The 17,562-nt window shown below is 31.1% G+C and overlaps 1 protein-coding gene across 1 annotated transcript; it reads right to left on the minus strand.

Annotated features, from left to right (window-relative positions):
* Positions 1-571: 571 nt before the first annotated feature.
* LOC132756216 (interferon-induced protein 44-like) lies at positions 572-16,379 on the minus strand. Its single transcript, XM_060747224.1, has 6 exons — positions 16,144-16,379; positions 8,200-8,255; positions 7,788-7,985; positions 2,888-3,028; positions 2,456-2,627; positions 572-1,433 (listed from the first exon to the last, which is right to left on the minus strand). The coding sequence occupies exons 1-6, from the start codon at positions 16,169-16,171 to the stop codon at positions 1,144-1,146; spliced, it is 885 nt and encodes a 294-aa protein (XP_060603207.1). The 5' UTR covers positions 16,172-16,379; the 3' UTR covers positions 572-1,143.
* Positions 16,380-17,562: the final 1,183 nt, after the last annotated feature.

The raw sequence follows: 17,562 nt of genomic DNA on the forward strand, positions 1-17,562 counted from the left end.
CACACTACAGATAATCACAGAATGGTTTCAAAGTGACATCGAAAAAAACAACAACAACACAATAACACCACACTTGCAGTTGTTATAAGAATAGACCAAATAAATTTGATAAGTAATAGAGAATGCATCTTCCCGAACACATTTTATACATTCTTCAATTTAAATTAGACTTATTCAGGAAGAAATGACTAAATTGCAATAAATTTCTGCACAATAATGAGCATAGTATTTTTTAATAGCAAAACATAAAACACATAATCAGAATGTTACTTTTTGAGCCAGATATTGTTTTCATTCAAGGATATATCAATGATGGAAATACCTATTTATTTAAAAAAAAATTGAAAATACAAAGTGATCGATTATGAGTAAAAGCAATAAGAACATAACTCATTTGATGTATTTATAATTTGAAAAGGTAAAATTTATACTTACATTTTGTAATAAAGATAAGCAACATTTGACAAAAAAAAACAAAAAACAAAAAAAAAAAAAAAACCGCAATTGTTGTTATTAATATGTAAACCATTCATAATGTTATATTGCATAACACAGTGACAATGATTTTTTTTAAGGAAATGCTATTATAGTAAGGTTAATTCGAGTTGTGGTAATCAGACCAAAGAATTGACCTCTTTAGCAATACAAGATTTCCTAATTTATCATGTTTTGAAAAGAAAACAAAACATATCAGAAAAATATCAGGTTATCATGTCATACATAACGATTTTTGAAAAAAAAAAAGTTCTTTACATTAATTCATCACATTTATGTTACAATAAAAATGATTTAAATAAAGGAGTTTATATGTACCTACTCAAGTTTATAATTGTGCTTTACACTTTTTAAGTTAAATTTTTCATTTTCATACACTTTTCGTTCCTTTTACTTCTTCGTCCTTATGACCAATTTCATAAATACATATAATAATAAAGTAATCATTACTTCGTGAAATCCCATACGAGCATTATCATTTGATAAAATGTGTTAGTTTTTGACATTAAATGTTGACATCACATTTTCACGAAACTCCGAAGATTACACTTTCATTTAAAAAGAAATAAAGAAAGAAACAAAAAGAATGAAACATATGTATGTCGTTTGTAAAGAGGCTGTAAAATAAACTTAAACCACTTTGGTTGTTTAATTATCTTTTTTTTGAGCCACCTCAATAGCATTGCGTGAATGCATTTTTGCCACAAGAAGAAGGGATTTCAGGACAATCAATAATGGAATTGACTCTCTCCAAGTAAAGTGATCCATTTCTTCAAAAGTGACAACGGGATATATCTTTGGGGCTGGAATTTCTAGTTGCTTAGATACATTTTGAACAGCCTGTTGGATTTTCCTGCATCGGAAAATTGACTCTACACTATACTTGACATGTGGTGATAGCTTGTCAGTTTTCGTAAGAACGGCAATCACAGGGATATCTAAAATAAAGTAAATACAGGTTCAATTATTTGTATTCTTTGCATTTATAAAGTGTAAGAAATAATCTATTACATGTTTTGCTGTTGAGTTTGAAAAATAACAGTTGAGTTTAAATTTAAATTGTCTCAACTTCACAGTCATAGAATCAAAATAGTCATATTATCAAAATACAATTCACTTAAATCGAATTTATTACTTGGCCACCGCAGATGAACACTGTACACTATAAGCTTTAAATTTGTATGATTTAGATAATCCAGAATAGGTATTTTGCAACAATAATCATGGGACATTACTTCCACACATGACACTTATAAAACTACATTTTTGTTACTTGTCAAATTTGCTGCGTTTAATATTCCAAATGGATCGTCGAATTTAGTAAGTAAATTAAAGTCGTAAGCACATTTTGGGTTATTCTTTTCTATAATTTTTAAGATTTAATGAAAGTTTTAATCTAAGTTTATTTCCATCCAGAATTTCTTTAGAAACTAACTATGCTTTGTGATAATCTATATTGACACTTTCCAGAGAAGTTAGAATGAAAAATATTCTAAAAATGTTTAAAGCAAGCAGTCATGTAAGTTGTTATGACAAAAGAGAAATAATTAAACCGATTTTACGATTTTTTAAGTGTTTTGGCACAAGTGTGACATGTTTGATCTTACGGTCACGCAGATATGCTCCCAAACCGTAATGTATCTTATTTAAATAATATTTTATAAGGATGATATTCTTAATGGCATATTCAACAAAAAGAGCAAATTGATTGGTGAAAATTTGTTGTTAACAACTATGATATGATTCTCTTAAATAGTTTTTGGGTTGTGGTAGGGGTGGTCGGGAGCGGTTTTATTTGCAATTTAATATCGTATTGTGTTCTTTAAGTGTATTGATCGCAAAACATGTAAATGCACGCTAGAGAAAAAAGGAAAACCAGAGGCTATTCCTATCAAATTACAAACTTGAAAATATATACCGAATTTCTCAATTTAAATTTTTATTTGATTTGTATATATACTCATTGAATGCATGGTTTCCATGATCCTTTTAACGCCATATACAAAGGCTGCGGGAAGTTCGTATGCCATTGTACTGTCGATGACAATCAGAACACAATGAATCCTATCCGAAAATTTAGGTGATGATTCGTAATCCTTTTCTTCAGAAGATATACTTTTCTCTGGATTAAACTGCAATTCGTGACAGAAAAAAAACAAAACGTTTTTATTGTTGTTTTTTTTCATTTTGTTTAAATATTCTCAGATGTTTTATGCACCAAACAGATTTATATGAAGCAATTCATTATGAAATTATTTTAATATATCTAGTCAAATGTTTTGGAATAGACCTATAATGTTTTTTTTTTTCACAGTAAAATTAAAATAGTATCGAGTTTGTACTGGTAATGCAAAAACTCATTACACATTAAAAAAATAAAATAAAAACGTACCATATATCCATGTTTGATATGTCCTTGTAGAATCAGTTTGATATTTTCTACATATGGATGGACATCCTTTTTCACTGGGAGTCCAGAAATGTCACTCAGAACAATTTGTTCCAATTGGCCAGGAAAATCAAAATTTCTGTACTGAAAAACAAGCAATTGAAATTGTCTGTTATGTTACTTAGTTTTGTAGATTAATAATTGTAGATTATCAAGATCATTATACCCTCTTGAGCAATATCCGTTAGGGGTACATTATCCAAATAGTCAATTATGTTGAATCTATTCATCATTCGCGGGACCTGCTTGGTACTTACAACAATTTGCAACGTTAAGCCGTTACACACTGTATTTCAAAAGTATATTTAAAACACTCTATCTAATGGGTCGTTCAAATGTTACACATAACGATCTGCGTAATCAAGTTATATCTTTGACCATCGTATATGCTTCAGAAATATAGCTTAAACAAGGAATAACCTGAATTAAAAATCATCAAACTGCAAAACTACATCGCTGATTGAACAATTAAATCTGGAACAACTAAATGATTACACCAAACATTACTTTGAGCATTCAAATTCTTGAATCGACCTTTGTATTTGTTTCAATAATATTTTTATTTATTCTGACGTTGGCAATAGTATTCTTAAATAAGAACTAAGGAATTACCTCCCTTTATTTGGTTTTCTGAAATTCTGAAACCACTACAAATGCCAAAAATCACATTATAAATGGCATATATAAAATAGAGAGAAGTAAAATATCCCCAAAAGAACGAACAAAAACGCCAAAAATGAAACTGTTGCAGGCTCGTCTGATTGAGCCCGTTTATGGACGGCTTTGGAAAAGGCAAAATACAGTCAACGCCCCCAGCACCGGCTTAAGCAGAACTAAACATTTATTCATGGTTATGGTGAAAAATTGAATTTCAAAACATCCGCAGATGTGTTCATACGGCGAAAAGCATGGAACCTTTAATGTGATACGTAAGTGCCATGCTATTCCATAACAAGAGGGCCATGATGGCCCTGAAGTCGCTCACATGTATATAGGACCCGGGAGCGGGGCCAGTTTAAACCCCAGGGCTTTTATTTGAACTAACTTGGTAGACACCCATTAGAAGATATTTCATGCTTAACATCCAAGGTCTAGCTGGTCAAGTGTTTTTCTTTACACATAAAGTAAAAAACAATGACACACCTGGGGCAGGGCCAGTTTTGACCTTAGGGCTATTATTTGAACAATCTTTGTAGACACTTACTAGAAAATGTTTCATGCTTAATATCTAAACTCTAGCTATTCGGGTTTTTTTCAAAGAAGACTTCTAATTTTTTGCTATACACATATACGGAAAATCAATGTCAGCCGGGGAGGGACCAATTTTGACCCCAGGGCTTTTATTTGAACAAACTTTGTAGACACTCACTAGAAGATGCTTCGTGCTTTATATCTAAACTCTAGCTATTTGAGTTTTTTTCAAAGAAGATTTTTTAAAGTTTTTGTATAACACATATAAGGAAAAGGAATGACCCCCGGGGCGGGGCCAATTTTAACCCCAGGGCTTTTATTTGAACAAACTTGGTAGACAATCACTAGAAGATGTTTCATGCTAAGTATCTAAACTCTAGCTATTTGTTTTTTTTCAAAGAAGATTTTTTAAGTTTTTTCTATACACATATAAGGGAAAATCAATGACCCCCCGGGGCGGGCCAATTTTGACCCAGGGCTCTTATTTGAACAAATTTGGAAGACATCCATTAGAAACATGTTTCATGCTAAATATCTTAGCTCTAGCACTTTGGGTTCTTTAAAAGAAGATTTTTTTAAGTTTTTACTATATGCATATAGGGAAAATCAATGACCCCCTAGGGCGGGCCAATTTTGACCCCAGGGCTTTTATTTGAACAAACTTGGTAGACACCCATTAGAAGATGTTTCATGGTAAATATCTCTTAGCTCTAGCTCTTTGGGTTCTTTAAAAGAAATTTTTTTAAGTTTTTACTATATGCCTATAGGTAAAATCAAAGACCCCCCTGGGGCGGGGCCAATTTTGACCCCAGGGCTTTTATTTGAACAAACTTGGTAGACATCCATTAGAACATGTTTTCATGCCAAATATCTAAGCTCTAGCTCTTTGGGTTTTTTTAAAAAAGAATTTTTTTTTAAGTTTTTACTATATGCATATAGGGAAAATCAATGACCCCCTGGGGCGGGGCCAATTTTGACCCCAGGGCTTTTATTTGAACAAACTTGGGTAGACATCCATTAGAACATGTTTCATGTCAAATATCTAAGCTTTTAGCTCTTTGGTTTTTTAGTAGAAGATTTTTTAAGTTTTTACTATATGCATATAGGGAAAATAAATGACCCCCCAGGGCGGGGCCAATTTTGACCCTAGGGCTTTTCTTTGAACAAACTTGGTAGACACTTACTAGAAGATGTTTCATGCCAAATATCTAAGCTCTAGCTCTTTGGGTTTTTTAGAAGAAGATGTTTAAAGTTTTTTCTTTTGGTTGCCATGGCAACCAGAGTTTTGCATGGAATTAAATTCTTTGAACAATTTTTAAAGGTGACCACCAAAGGAACATTCCTGTGAAGTTTGGATGAAATTGGCTTAGTGGTTTATGAGGAGATGTCATTTAAAGCAAAAGTTTACGGACGGACGGACGGACGGACGGACGGACGCCGGACGAAAAGCGATCACAAAAGCTCACTCTGTCACTTTGTGACAGGTGAGCTAAAAAGCGGCGTATGGGCCGTAAGTAAAAGAATATGTGTGCCTTAAACGAGTCGCGTTCATTGAATGCCGCCTTTTCTTGTTAATCTTTTTTACCATATTTAAGCCCACCGCATTTCTGTCTCAATGATATCGTAATAAGCCCTAAAGAAGTAAAATATTTCTTCTTTCGTTCAAGTTGATAAATCAGTAGGTACTGATTTTGTTTCCAGAATGTCATATACTTCACTAAGGTGACCTATCTCTCACATACCATATCAATGCTAAATTATTTGCGTAAGTAAAATATTATATACATAAACGAAGCTATTTATTAAGACGCATTCCCAATGAGACTTTTATCCCCTTTTTTTCTTTCTTATCTCTGTTCTCCTTTTTTCCACTATAACGTTTTCTTCTTTCATAAAATAATTTTCTATTTTAGATATCTACGTCAAAAACTGTAAATATACTCCATAAAACTTCACACGCACACGCGCAGGCGCACACAAACACGCACGGACACACACACACACACATGTATAATTCTTTTTCCTTGCCATGTGCATTCCAATTATTTATTTATTTAGGACTAACCATCTAGTTCGCCAAAGGTGAAGAATTCCCATAGACTCGTCTTTAGTTCTCATCCGTTTGTATTATGTAAAAAATATGATTGTTGCTAATTTGTATGTACATTATATATGCTTTTGGGAATAATAATGTTTAAACCAATCCAGAATTTCCCGGAAATAAACCGTAGATTCAATCATATTTATTTGAAGTATTCATATTACAGATACAATATTAATGCATATTGTATTAAGCACATTAATATTGAAGCGAAATATTGCACAAACATTTCCGTCAATGTCTTGAACTGATAATTGATTGTTAGGAAAAATAAAAGAAATATACACAAGCAATGAAGGCTTAAAACAGTGTTTTTATCATTTACTCAATTTAGGAATTCGCTTGATGAAATTTAATGTTTGGCAAAACAAATTAATCTATGTTTATATCTATATAAATATTTATTTAGTCTACATTTAATGTTCTTACACATAGTCATCTGTGTCTGCCGCAGCTCATTATTGGGTGATTATCTATTATCTGTTATTCATAGATTTGAAAGTAAGTGCATATTTCGTCCCAAATTCTTTTAAATTCTTTTACATTTAAAGCATTAGGTTTTAAATGGACAAATTGAATTAATAAATATAACAATCGTAGATACATGCAAAACTTCCCTTAGAATTTTGTTATAAAACCCCAAACCAACCAGGTTTTTTTCTGCAGGTCTTCTTTTACCATACCTGTATTCAATGTGCATTAAGGGGGCTTTTTGACCCTGATGTTCATGACAGCTCCGTTTTCCAGACGCATTGATGATAACGTCTTCGAGGGAACAAATATGGTAAACAACATCAACAAGGAAAGACGGCGTTCAATGAACGCAACCCCCACACGACCCATTAACAAGGAACAGTGGTCCGGAGCCCAGGAGGACCCCAAACAAAACCAGGACAGGGCACAAGGCAAAGCACGGAGAGGATAATCACCAAATAACACATGAAATTAAATAATTGCAACCGATAAGGAAATCAAATGCAATTGATTGATTAATAGTCCCACAAAGTAACAGGACACATGGGAAGGGGACTTGAAGTACGGGGAACTGGAGGGAAAAATTAAAAAAACTAAGGGTCAAAAGGAAAAATACTTACCGTAAACGAGAAAACAACAAGGGACATAAACAAAAATGTCACAAAAACAGTATGAAACAAGTAAGACATACATCTGAGGAACACACAGAGGCACCGCCTTGAAACGGTCAACGCAAACTACCAAATCTGTATCTGATAACAATCGAGTTCAAAAGATGATAAATTCAGCATGAAGGTTTTCAGGTTTTATATGAAGTTCATGAGACTTTTTGACAAAATCATTATTTAAAACAAAACTTTCGTCGCATTCTATAACCTGTGCCGCTGCAGGGTAACCATGTTTTTAACCGGACTAAAACAGTTCTGAACGACATTGCATTAAATAATACAATGTATTTTAATTTCAAATAAGTGTATTTTTGAAATTTAAAAAATATAATTTAACGAAGACAACATGAAAATTTAGGGACGTCTAATGAAAATCTGGGTAATTCTGGATCGTCTGTCGTAAACTTACATGGGTGGTAACATTTGTGCCCATCGAAGCAGCATTGCAAATACTAGTTTTCTCGCCAACACTTATAGAAGCGAAAGAGTTAATCAGTGATGACTTTCCATGCCCATAAAGGCCAACTGTAAGCACTCTAAACTTATCCAAACCGGTCTCTTTTGTTGGTTTTATATCATCTATATCTTTCTGAAGTTTCTCTGCTGTCTGAAAGAATATAATTTATTATTCCGGTTAATGATACGGAACAAAATAGCCTGAATGAATGCGAAAGATTAATGTTCGTTTTAAGTTCAATGTCTCGATTACAATATTTTGTTGTTATACAACATTAATTTTCTACGTCATGTAAAAAAACATATAAAAAAAAAGAGCAGGAAAAAACTATTCTAGAAATCAACAATAGAAATGTATTTCTCACTTCCTTTTTCCATTTGAAATTCTCATCAGGTACTCTCCAAGGATTCCATGTCAAGCCTGTAAAATTGACTTTAATTCTAATATACCGTAAGAGTCTTATAATAATAAAATCATACTTTCTTCTGTTTTGGTATCAAAGAAGGAAAAATTAGCTGTACAAGGCATGAATTTTAATTCATTAAAATTTTGATTCAATTCGGAAATAAGACAAAATTGGTCTCTGCTTATTATATGCCATTCGATGAAATTATTTAGTTTTGACATGCTTACGATTAGAATGAAAAACAATGATACCATCACGATTTATTAAGCTTATTGTTTTTAATTGTTAATTAAAAGATTTCATCGAAAACCGTCAAACTTTATCTGTGACAAAATGCCTACATATGCATTAACAGTGCATATTTAGGATAAAAATGTAGCAACAGCGTTCGGTCGAGATTGTTTGATAAATCCTTTTTGAAAGTCTTATAAGTCAACTTTCATTAAATAATAAAAGGAAATAGCAATTGTGTATTCCACATGTACACAAATTTGTAACGCGAGAAAGAAAACATTATACCAACTATAAAACAATTCCTTATTGTGACAAAACGATAGCATGTCAAAATTGAAGAAGCTCTTTTAGCTTTACAAAATCGGTTAATATCTGATCTCGTTTACAAAAGTCGTCTACTATCGTTTTATTTAAAAGACAGTTTTACAAAAGTTACCTCTCAATATGAATAGTTACAAAAGGATTGCAATAATTACAGGCATTAATTCATTGTAAATCATTTCATTTCAAAATTGAGTGACCCTCTGTTAAATAAATACTGATATTATAATCACATAAATCTAATATAACAAGAGAAAATAATTTGATTAACTTACTGCGTTTACAAACACATTGACGCTATATATTGCCAAAAGAAATACATGTGCGTCAAATTTCATGTTTTTGAAGTACAAGAAAAAAAACAAAAAAACACACACACACAAAAAACAACAAAAAACAACTGTTACCTAAACAGTAAATCAAATTAAGTAATAAATAAAAGGAATACATTTATCGATATCATCCATTGGAATAAAAATGTTCAAATATTCTTCGTTTAAGTGGGGCAAAAATTTAAAAAAGAAGTCCCTTTCAAATGATTCAGTATGTAGGCTCTCAAGAATATACATATAGAACACAAAATGGCCCTTATAAAAATGATACAAATGATGCAAAGCTAACAAACAGTTTAACTTGCACATCATTCTTAATTGCCAGAGAGTGTTGAATCTTTTCTTAAAACTGGATCGTATTTGCATTGAGAGTGTGGCTTCAAAACGTTAAAGATTAGTTAATTGATTATGTTGATAATGAAATACTTCAGCATAAACTTAAGCTTTATCATTTTTCTGAAAATACCGTAACGTTCTTTAAGTCATATCTTTCTTACAGAATATTAATCTTCTACCTCAGACAACGTAAATAATTACCGGTGAACCACTACGTTAAATATTACAACCTTTATTGTTTCTAATGTACACGTACAATAATGACAAAGCTTTCATTGATGATTATATAAAAAAAATCTATACGCAGAATATTTTACTCTTATTGAGTCCAATGAATATATGTAAGAAGTAAAGTAAAACTTCAGCATCATTTAAGTGATATTGAGAAAAAGATCAATATTTATTTATGACCTAAAATCCAGAAAAATCAAAATGTATGGTGATAAGAACAAGAACAAATATTAAAATAATGAGAAAATTGTACCTTATGCTAAATGAAATAGTTCTCAAAACTCATCGGTTAAAATGTTTTATTGAAAAAAGAAATCGTGTTTTGTGCACTTTGAAAATAAATGAATAAATGAAATAAATGTATAACAATGCATATACAGTAGTTCAGTATTAACTTGATGCATATACAGTAATACAGACTTATAATTCCCCGAAAATAAATAGTAACCTTTCAAATATAAAAAGTCATCAAATTCATCTGAACATTTCAAAGAGTGGTTTCTAGTAATTAAGGAAGAACATGAAGATTTTATACATATTTATACGGACGGTTCAAAAGAAGGTTGCAAAGTAGGTGCGGCTGCGTTTGAAGATAATTTTACATTTAGTATGAGGTTACCAGATAATGCATCAATTTTTACTGCTGAAGCAAAAGCTATAGATTTAGTATTGTCATATATAGTACAGCATACCCATGATAAATTTATGATATTTTCTGAATCGCTTTCTGTTTTAATATCCATTAAAAATAAAAAATCTGACAATATCATGATAAGGAAACTTCTTTTACGATTTAATGATATACATAAAACAAAATCTGTTAAATAATATTGGATTCCAAGTCATGTAGGTATACGAGGAAATGAAAAAGTAGATGCTGTAGATAAACAATCAAACAAATTTTCAACAAACTGACTTATTGTTACCTGCTTGTGATTTTAGACCGGCTTTAAATAAACTTATATCATCTGAATGGAAAGCAAATTGGGACAATGCCGTTTTTAATAAACTTCACGATATAAAGTTTATAAACCCATCTCTTTATGTGTCACCATCTCTATCTCTGTCAAACCGCCATGATCAAACAGTTCTTCTTCGATGCCGAATTGGACACACTATAATTACCCACTCTTATCTCCTCACGAATGAAAATGCCCCTTTCTATGTAGCTTGTAATAAAAATTTTACTGTCAAACATTTTCTTCTTGAATGTCATGATTTTTTACAGGCCCGTAATAGATAACATTGTGTCAATTCACTCAAAGAACTTTTTAATACAATTCCATCAAAAAACATCATCGATTATTTGAAAGAGATAAACTTGTATTCTAGGATTTAAATGGCTCATGTTTATTGTCAATTACAAAGTTTAAAGTCATTTTAAGCCTATTATAGCATTCGGCACGATATGGCCAGTTATGTCTTGACGTACCGTAAAAATCAAAAAAAAAAAAAAAAAAATAACTGACAACTGCCCTTTCATCTACAAATCTTGAAGTCACAGGTCAAAGGTGAACTTCAGTGTAATGACATTTTAGCTTTGATAACAACTATCGTACTGGAATCAACAATGCATGTGCAGACAGCTTAAGCAGATATCCATTTGAAAAAGAAAAGACATCATCTGGTATCATAGAAAAGATTAACAACGTCGACGTTAAGGTCATTAATACCACCAAACATTTAGAATATTCCTTGTGAAAGTTTAAACATCCTTGAAGCCACTGAAGTCTCAAGGCCTACAATTGCAAAAGTAGAATTAAGAGAATTACGAAAACGTCAAAAAGAAGATATCCTCATAAATAGATGGAGACATGCCTATTGAAAAAGAATTCTAAAAGCATTATCCAAAGAAAACATAATCGTTAAAAGGTATTTCAAGAAATTTGAAATAAAGTGTCCTTTACAAAAAATACTTGATGGAGAATACAGGAAGAAAACAGCTTGTTAAACCAAAAAAGTACAAGAAATATTTAAAGGACTTAATACAGATGTTGGCAATCCTGATCGAGATAAAACTCTCAGATTATTTCGAGAAAGATTTTATTGGCCATACATGTTAACTGATACAGAATAATATATTAACAAATGCGAGAGATGCACCAAAAGTGAATGTTACAACAGCTTATCATCTTGCATGGATTCTTTTTATACCTTGACCAATCAACATAAGGAATATCAAACATCTTAGTTATAACGGATCACTTCACCAAGTATGGCTAAGCCATTCGAACTGCCAATCAGATTTCAAAACAACAACTTTATTCAACAAATTCATTATTCATTACGGTATTCAGACCAGATAACACTTAGACCAAGTAGGAAATTTTGAGTAAGATATAATTCATGAACTTAGACTTCTGCTCATCACAAAAAAAGTTGTACCATCATATACCATCCTATGGGAAATTCCACACCTGAGCGATTTAATAAATCAGTGCACAACATTCTAAATGCACTTCAGACGCAAGACTGGAAGAAATATGTACCATCATTAGTATATGCATAAAATAGCACTCAACATGAGTCAACAAACTTTGCACCATTCGAGCTCTTGTTTGGTAGAAAACCTAAAATTTCTATAGACTCTATGTTCGAACATATGACAGAAGAGGAAGAAACAACAAAAATTGTAAACGAAAACATAGCAAATTTGAAGACAGGAATGGCATCAACGAGAGAAATAGTAAAAGAGTTCAATGACAAAGCTAGAGCTAAACATAGAAAACAAAAACAATATGAATTTAAAGCTAAAGCAACAAATATTAAATCTGCCAATACAGTACTGGATTAAATTTTAGGATTTGAAGGGAAACATAAAATAGCTGACAATTTTGAAGAAGAAGGATATGAAGTCATTGACAAACCAATACCAGATATTCCTGTATTTAAATTAAGATCATTGAAATCCAAAGGGGAAATGACTCTGCACAGAAATCATCTAAATCCTGTTTATTATGTGATTATGCTGACAGAGAAGAATAAATACAGGAGGGAGGCAAAAATAAAAATATTAAGGGAAATACAAAGGAGAGAAAAGATAAAGCCAATGCTGGAAGTGACTTAGAGAATGGAGGTGAGGAAGAAGAATTTGTAAAACATAATGAAAATGGCGACGTCAATTTTCCTACTGTGAAGCATGGAGAAAGTACAAACAGTGATAAAAGAAAGAACGTTGCTTAGTGTATTTTGAGTATCAAAAAGGAAGGGAGGAAACTTTTAGATATATGATAGTTAAACATGGTACATGATTAGCTATAACATAAATAACTATCTCATACAAATAAATAAATATTTAAGTATTGATTGTTACTTTTATCTTCAATATTTCAGATATTGAATGCTAATGACAATAATGTTATAATGTACATGTAATTATACATTTGTAAAATAGGAAGGTAATTGTAATTGTTAACGCAACAATTAATGTGTAATACACTGACAGATTTTGGAGATAAAATATTTTTGTATGTTAATTTTTGTTAACCTTAAGAATGATCAGACAAATATCATTTATGACAAATAACGGGTCATCATTTTTAGGCCAAAAAATAATGTAACAGGGTCATTTGTTTGAGATTTGGTGTAAAGGACATAATTCTTGCATTAGTGTTGAATTTCATAATGTTCCTAAGAAGACAAATCCGACGGGCTTGTCTGATACTTTTTAAGGGAGATTACTGTATTGTTTTTAACTGATTTAACCTCATGTTCATAATGGTTGGATGTATGTTCAGTTTTTTAAGAAATGAAATGACTGGTTCATAGATCGTTGATTTTTAGATATTTATGCCATGTGATTTCTTTGAGACTTTGTTATTGTAATGAAGAGATGTTGAAAATGTTTTGTGGCCAAGTTCTTTATTTCTAGTTGGTATGTATTAATCTTGACTGCTGCTTAATGCATTATTGTAAATATGGGGAGTTGCATTATTGTGATTCTTTTAATATATTTTTGGCCAGTCCATTGATTGTGAGATTTGTAAATAAGTATCAGTTTCATATATCTATTAACTCATCTTTCTTCTTTTATCAAGTATTAATATTTAACCTTGCAGTTAACAGTCACTGGTGTGATAGAGAGAAGTAGGTGTAATATATAAGATTAATGTACTCCACTCATTGAAAAAGTGTTTAACTTGAATGTGTGATTCCATAATTATGCATTATATGTATAAGGACTGTAGCTAAATTTAAAGGACTGATTGGCCTCTTGACATGTTGATGATAATATTTTTCATGTAAACATAAGATATGATAATAATAAATATAATTCATTGTCCCAACTTTATTTTACTTTGTATTTACCTATTGTTATATACTTGAAGTAACACCCCAACGTCAAGATGGATATATAAACATGATTGAACTGTATTAAGCTGTTTGTTGAAATTGATTTCACAACCCCAGAACCTACTTGACCCTCAGGGTCTCGGGTAATTGTAAATTAAATTACGCCGAAACCACCCCTATTACATATATATTGACCATTTTGGACTATTGTTGAATAATACGGGGTAAAGGAAACACAAACAAAATAAATAATGTTTGTAAATTGCAAAACGAATTGCTAAAAATCATTATAAGAATTACAAACGTCTCCGTCAATGGAGTTATTAAGAGCTCTTAACTGGTTTAAACAATATTTTATTTCAGTCAAATATATATAACCAATATATTACAATAAATTGCAAAAAGGATTAGAAAGCTAGAAGATTGAGGGAGAGAGAGGGAGAGACAGAGACAGAGGCAGAGGAGGAGATACAGAGAGAGAGAATTTGCTGACGGTATTGGATTGCGTGGGTCTCTTTATGAGAATCTCTTTGTCTGTTGTATATAATAATGAACATAGTCAAAGACAAATTTGTTGATTTATGGGTTGTTACTATCACCATATAAGACATGAGAAAGGGGTTGCATTTTCAAGTGAATTGATATTGTCAATTAGCTGTGTTTTTTGTGTCTCAAATAGTAAACATCTGAAAAAATAGTGAAATGTAGTGTTTCGATTTCACCACATGTGTAAAGGAGAATATTTATGACGGTTTTTTAGAATAGGTGCTCGTTTAATGAACTGCAGTGATTTCTAAGGCGTGTGTGGTGGATTTGTAATTTTCTGTCTCCATAGTAAAAATGAACTGGAACCTTCCTTATATCCTTGTTGAGTTTGGATTTAAAATTGATAAGAGTTGGTGCATTTCGCTCTTTAAGAGATAAAAGGTTCCAAACAGTAACTGTTTGAGGAACAAATGAAGAAGAAAATAGGCGAGTATTATATTTAAAGTTTCTTAGGTTTTCTGCAGTTCTAAGGTTGTAGGCTGTGGTACTTCCGACATGGTTTGAAACTAATGTTGTAAGAAAAGAGGGTGATAGCATATTTGACATTTTATAGAAAAGAGTTAATCTGTGCTTCTTTCGTCGTTCCTTAAGAGGTTGGAAGCAAGTTTTATGCATACAGATTTTGGATAGACACAAGTTTTGTACAACAGAAATTTATTGTTGTTTTTAAATTAAGCAGAAGATACAAGCCGAAAACTGTTCACAAAAGTAAATATTGAATCTCATGAAACTCTAAGCAACCAGTTTCATGGTGCGGGACAGTTAAGTGTTAGTATCAAATATCAATCTTTCATTTAGCATTAGCATAACGCTGAACCAGTGATATTGTTATAGGGATGAAATATTTTGCATTGACTTTGTTTTTCCACTCTTATGACAAATAATTAGTATTTTATAATCTTTGATAGTTTTTTTACAGGTTCAATATCGATTACTCAAACAGTATTTAACACTTGTTTGCCATTTCCAATGAAGGATATATAGAGGATATTTTTTGTAGGATGATAATTAATTAATAACATCTAGTGAGCTTTGAAACAGTATTTTAACAAATGTCGTAGCCACAAGTTAAGCATATAGTTATTAAAATTCACGAGATGAAATAAAATAACATCTTACACAAGAAACAAACAAATTTTCTTTTTATTTAATGCTTAGATGCTGTTTTAAATGAAATTTCTTTCCTCAATATTAATTTGAATAAAAAAGTCTGTTTCCTTCTGTTAGCCTCAATTTCAGACGAAATTATCATAAATAGACCGAATTTTAAAGTTTAAAAGACAACGTTAAATTGTTATGATATTGTTAATTCTAAATAAAAATATGAATGATCTACTCTTAACAGTCCTGATTTTTTTCAGAAATACGCGATGAGAAACAAAAGTGAGACACAAAAACAAAACCGTTAAATTAATTTTTTTTTGATATGTTTCACTGTGAAATAATTAAGTATCATTTTCACGGATAAATCAGTAAGCAACTCAAAAGCATAAAAAAATATTTTTGTGGTAAGGTGTCTTTTAATAATTATTGACCTTGTTTAGTTAATTGTTATTCAAGATATTATAAATTGCATTGAATGAAAACAATAGAAATAATTTTATTTTACCAATTCCAAGATAAAGACCTAAATCCATTTTCACACAAACAAAATTTGATTATTTCTGTTACATATACGAATGTTCAAAACGAATATATCCATAGGTAAAGTTATACAGCAAAGTTATTGACGGATATTGATTTAACGTCTACATCAGGTTAACACAAGACTTCAATTCAATAATTGATTTGAGTAAATTTTTAACCTTCTGTAAAACCTTATATTTTCTTTATTAAATCCGTATCGTGTACAATGGTTTATCACGTCATTACATTGATTTCTGTTGATAAAGTGCATGCCTAATAAACCTAGCCTTATCAGTCACCCCAAGCTTTATCAGACACCTCATCAATACACATTTTGACCTTGACAGAACTACTTTTTTGGGTCATGTTCGGTCTACTGTTTACATTGGATACTACAAATACTAGGAATTAACTCATTAAACGATTGGAGGAGTTCCTCTAGACGCTTGCAAAATGCATGATCACAAAATAGACAAATATCGATTTTTATTCTCGGATTATTACATTTTTCATGCATTTACATACAAAAATCGGTTTGAAACTATAAATTAGACATTTTAAGGTTTATTCCGTCGTGTAAAAAGGCACTATTGTAGCATTTTATCATTCAAGTGCTTTGCCCGGTGTATACCGGAATTTATTTAGTGTGGTGCTCCTATCCTTTATTTAGTCTCACTTCAAATATTACATATTTTGATACGATGAAATTAAAACATATTAAAAACACAAAAAGAATTTACTGTTTTATTTTTATTTTGTTGTATTGCTTAACACCTTTTAACAAATTTAAAAAAATTACATATTTTGTTGTCCTTTTATAAAAATAAATAAAATAATAATATTAAGAAGAGAATTTATCAGTTGTCTTCTGCTATTCTTATAAAATCCAAACTCTGTGTAGTTCAGTCATTCAAAAATGTCTGATTATTTGTGTCAGACCACATTTGACTTAATTTGGAATCAACTAAAAACACAACATGTTGAAGAAATTTTGATGAAGATGAATTCCTGAACAAATACAGACTAGAAATAACTGATTTTGATGATGAAGTGGAACACCAACACCCCCTAGCCTTGTTGTAACCAGCCTTTCTGAGAGTGCCCCTTTGTTGTCTATCTCTGTTGCTGCAAACGAACTTGAATTGCCAACTTCAATTGAACAACCTCCTGAAACAAGATCAAATTTTTGAATTTATCTTCAGGTGATGTTAATAAATTCAAATCCATTGAAGAGCAAGATCACAAAATACCATGGGAAAAACTTTTACTGACATAAATGAACAAACGAACGAACGAAGAACGAACAAATGAATGAATGAATGAATTAATGTCTGCATTTCACAAGAAGAAAATATAAAAAATATGATTTTATTTCATCAAGTGAGCTCTAAACACAATAGTT

Source organism: Ruditapes philippinarum, unplaced genomic scaffold, assembly GCF_026571515.1.
Source record: "Ruditapes philippinarum isolate M1 unplaced genomic scaffold, ASM2657151v2 ctg174_1_1_1_1, whole genome shotgun sequence".
Classification (NCBI taxonomy): domain Eukaryota; kingdom Metazoa; phylum Mollusca; class Bivalvia; order Venerida; family Veneridae; genus Ruditapes; species Ruditapes philippinarum.

Bases quoted from the DNA above. Each gene is read 5' to 3' on its own strand.
- LOC132756216 (XM_060747224.1), bottom strand. From the start codon at position 16,171: ATGGATTTAGGTCTTTATCTTGGAATTG. The intron at 2,628-2,887 runs GTACGTTTTTAT...CACGAATTGCAG, and splicing joins ATATCAAACATGGATATATG to TTTAATCCAGAGAAAAGTAT. The intron at 1,434-2,455 runs GTATATATACAA...ACTTTATTTTAG, and splicing joins GGAAACCATGCATTCAATGA to ATATCCCTGTGATTGCCGTT.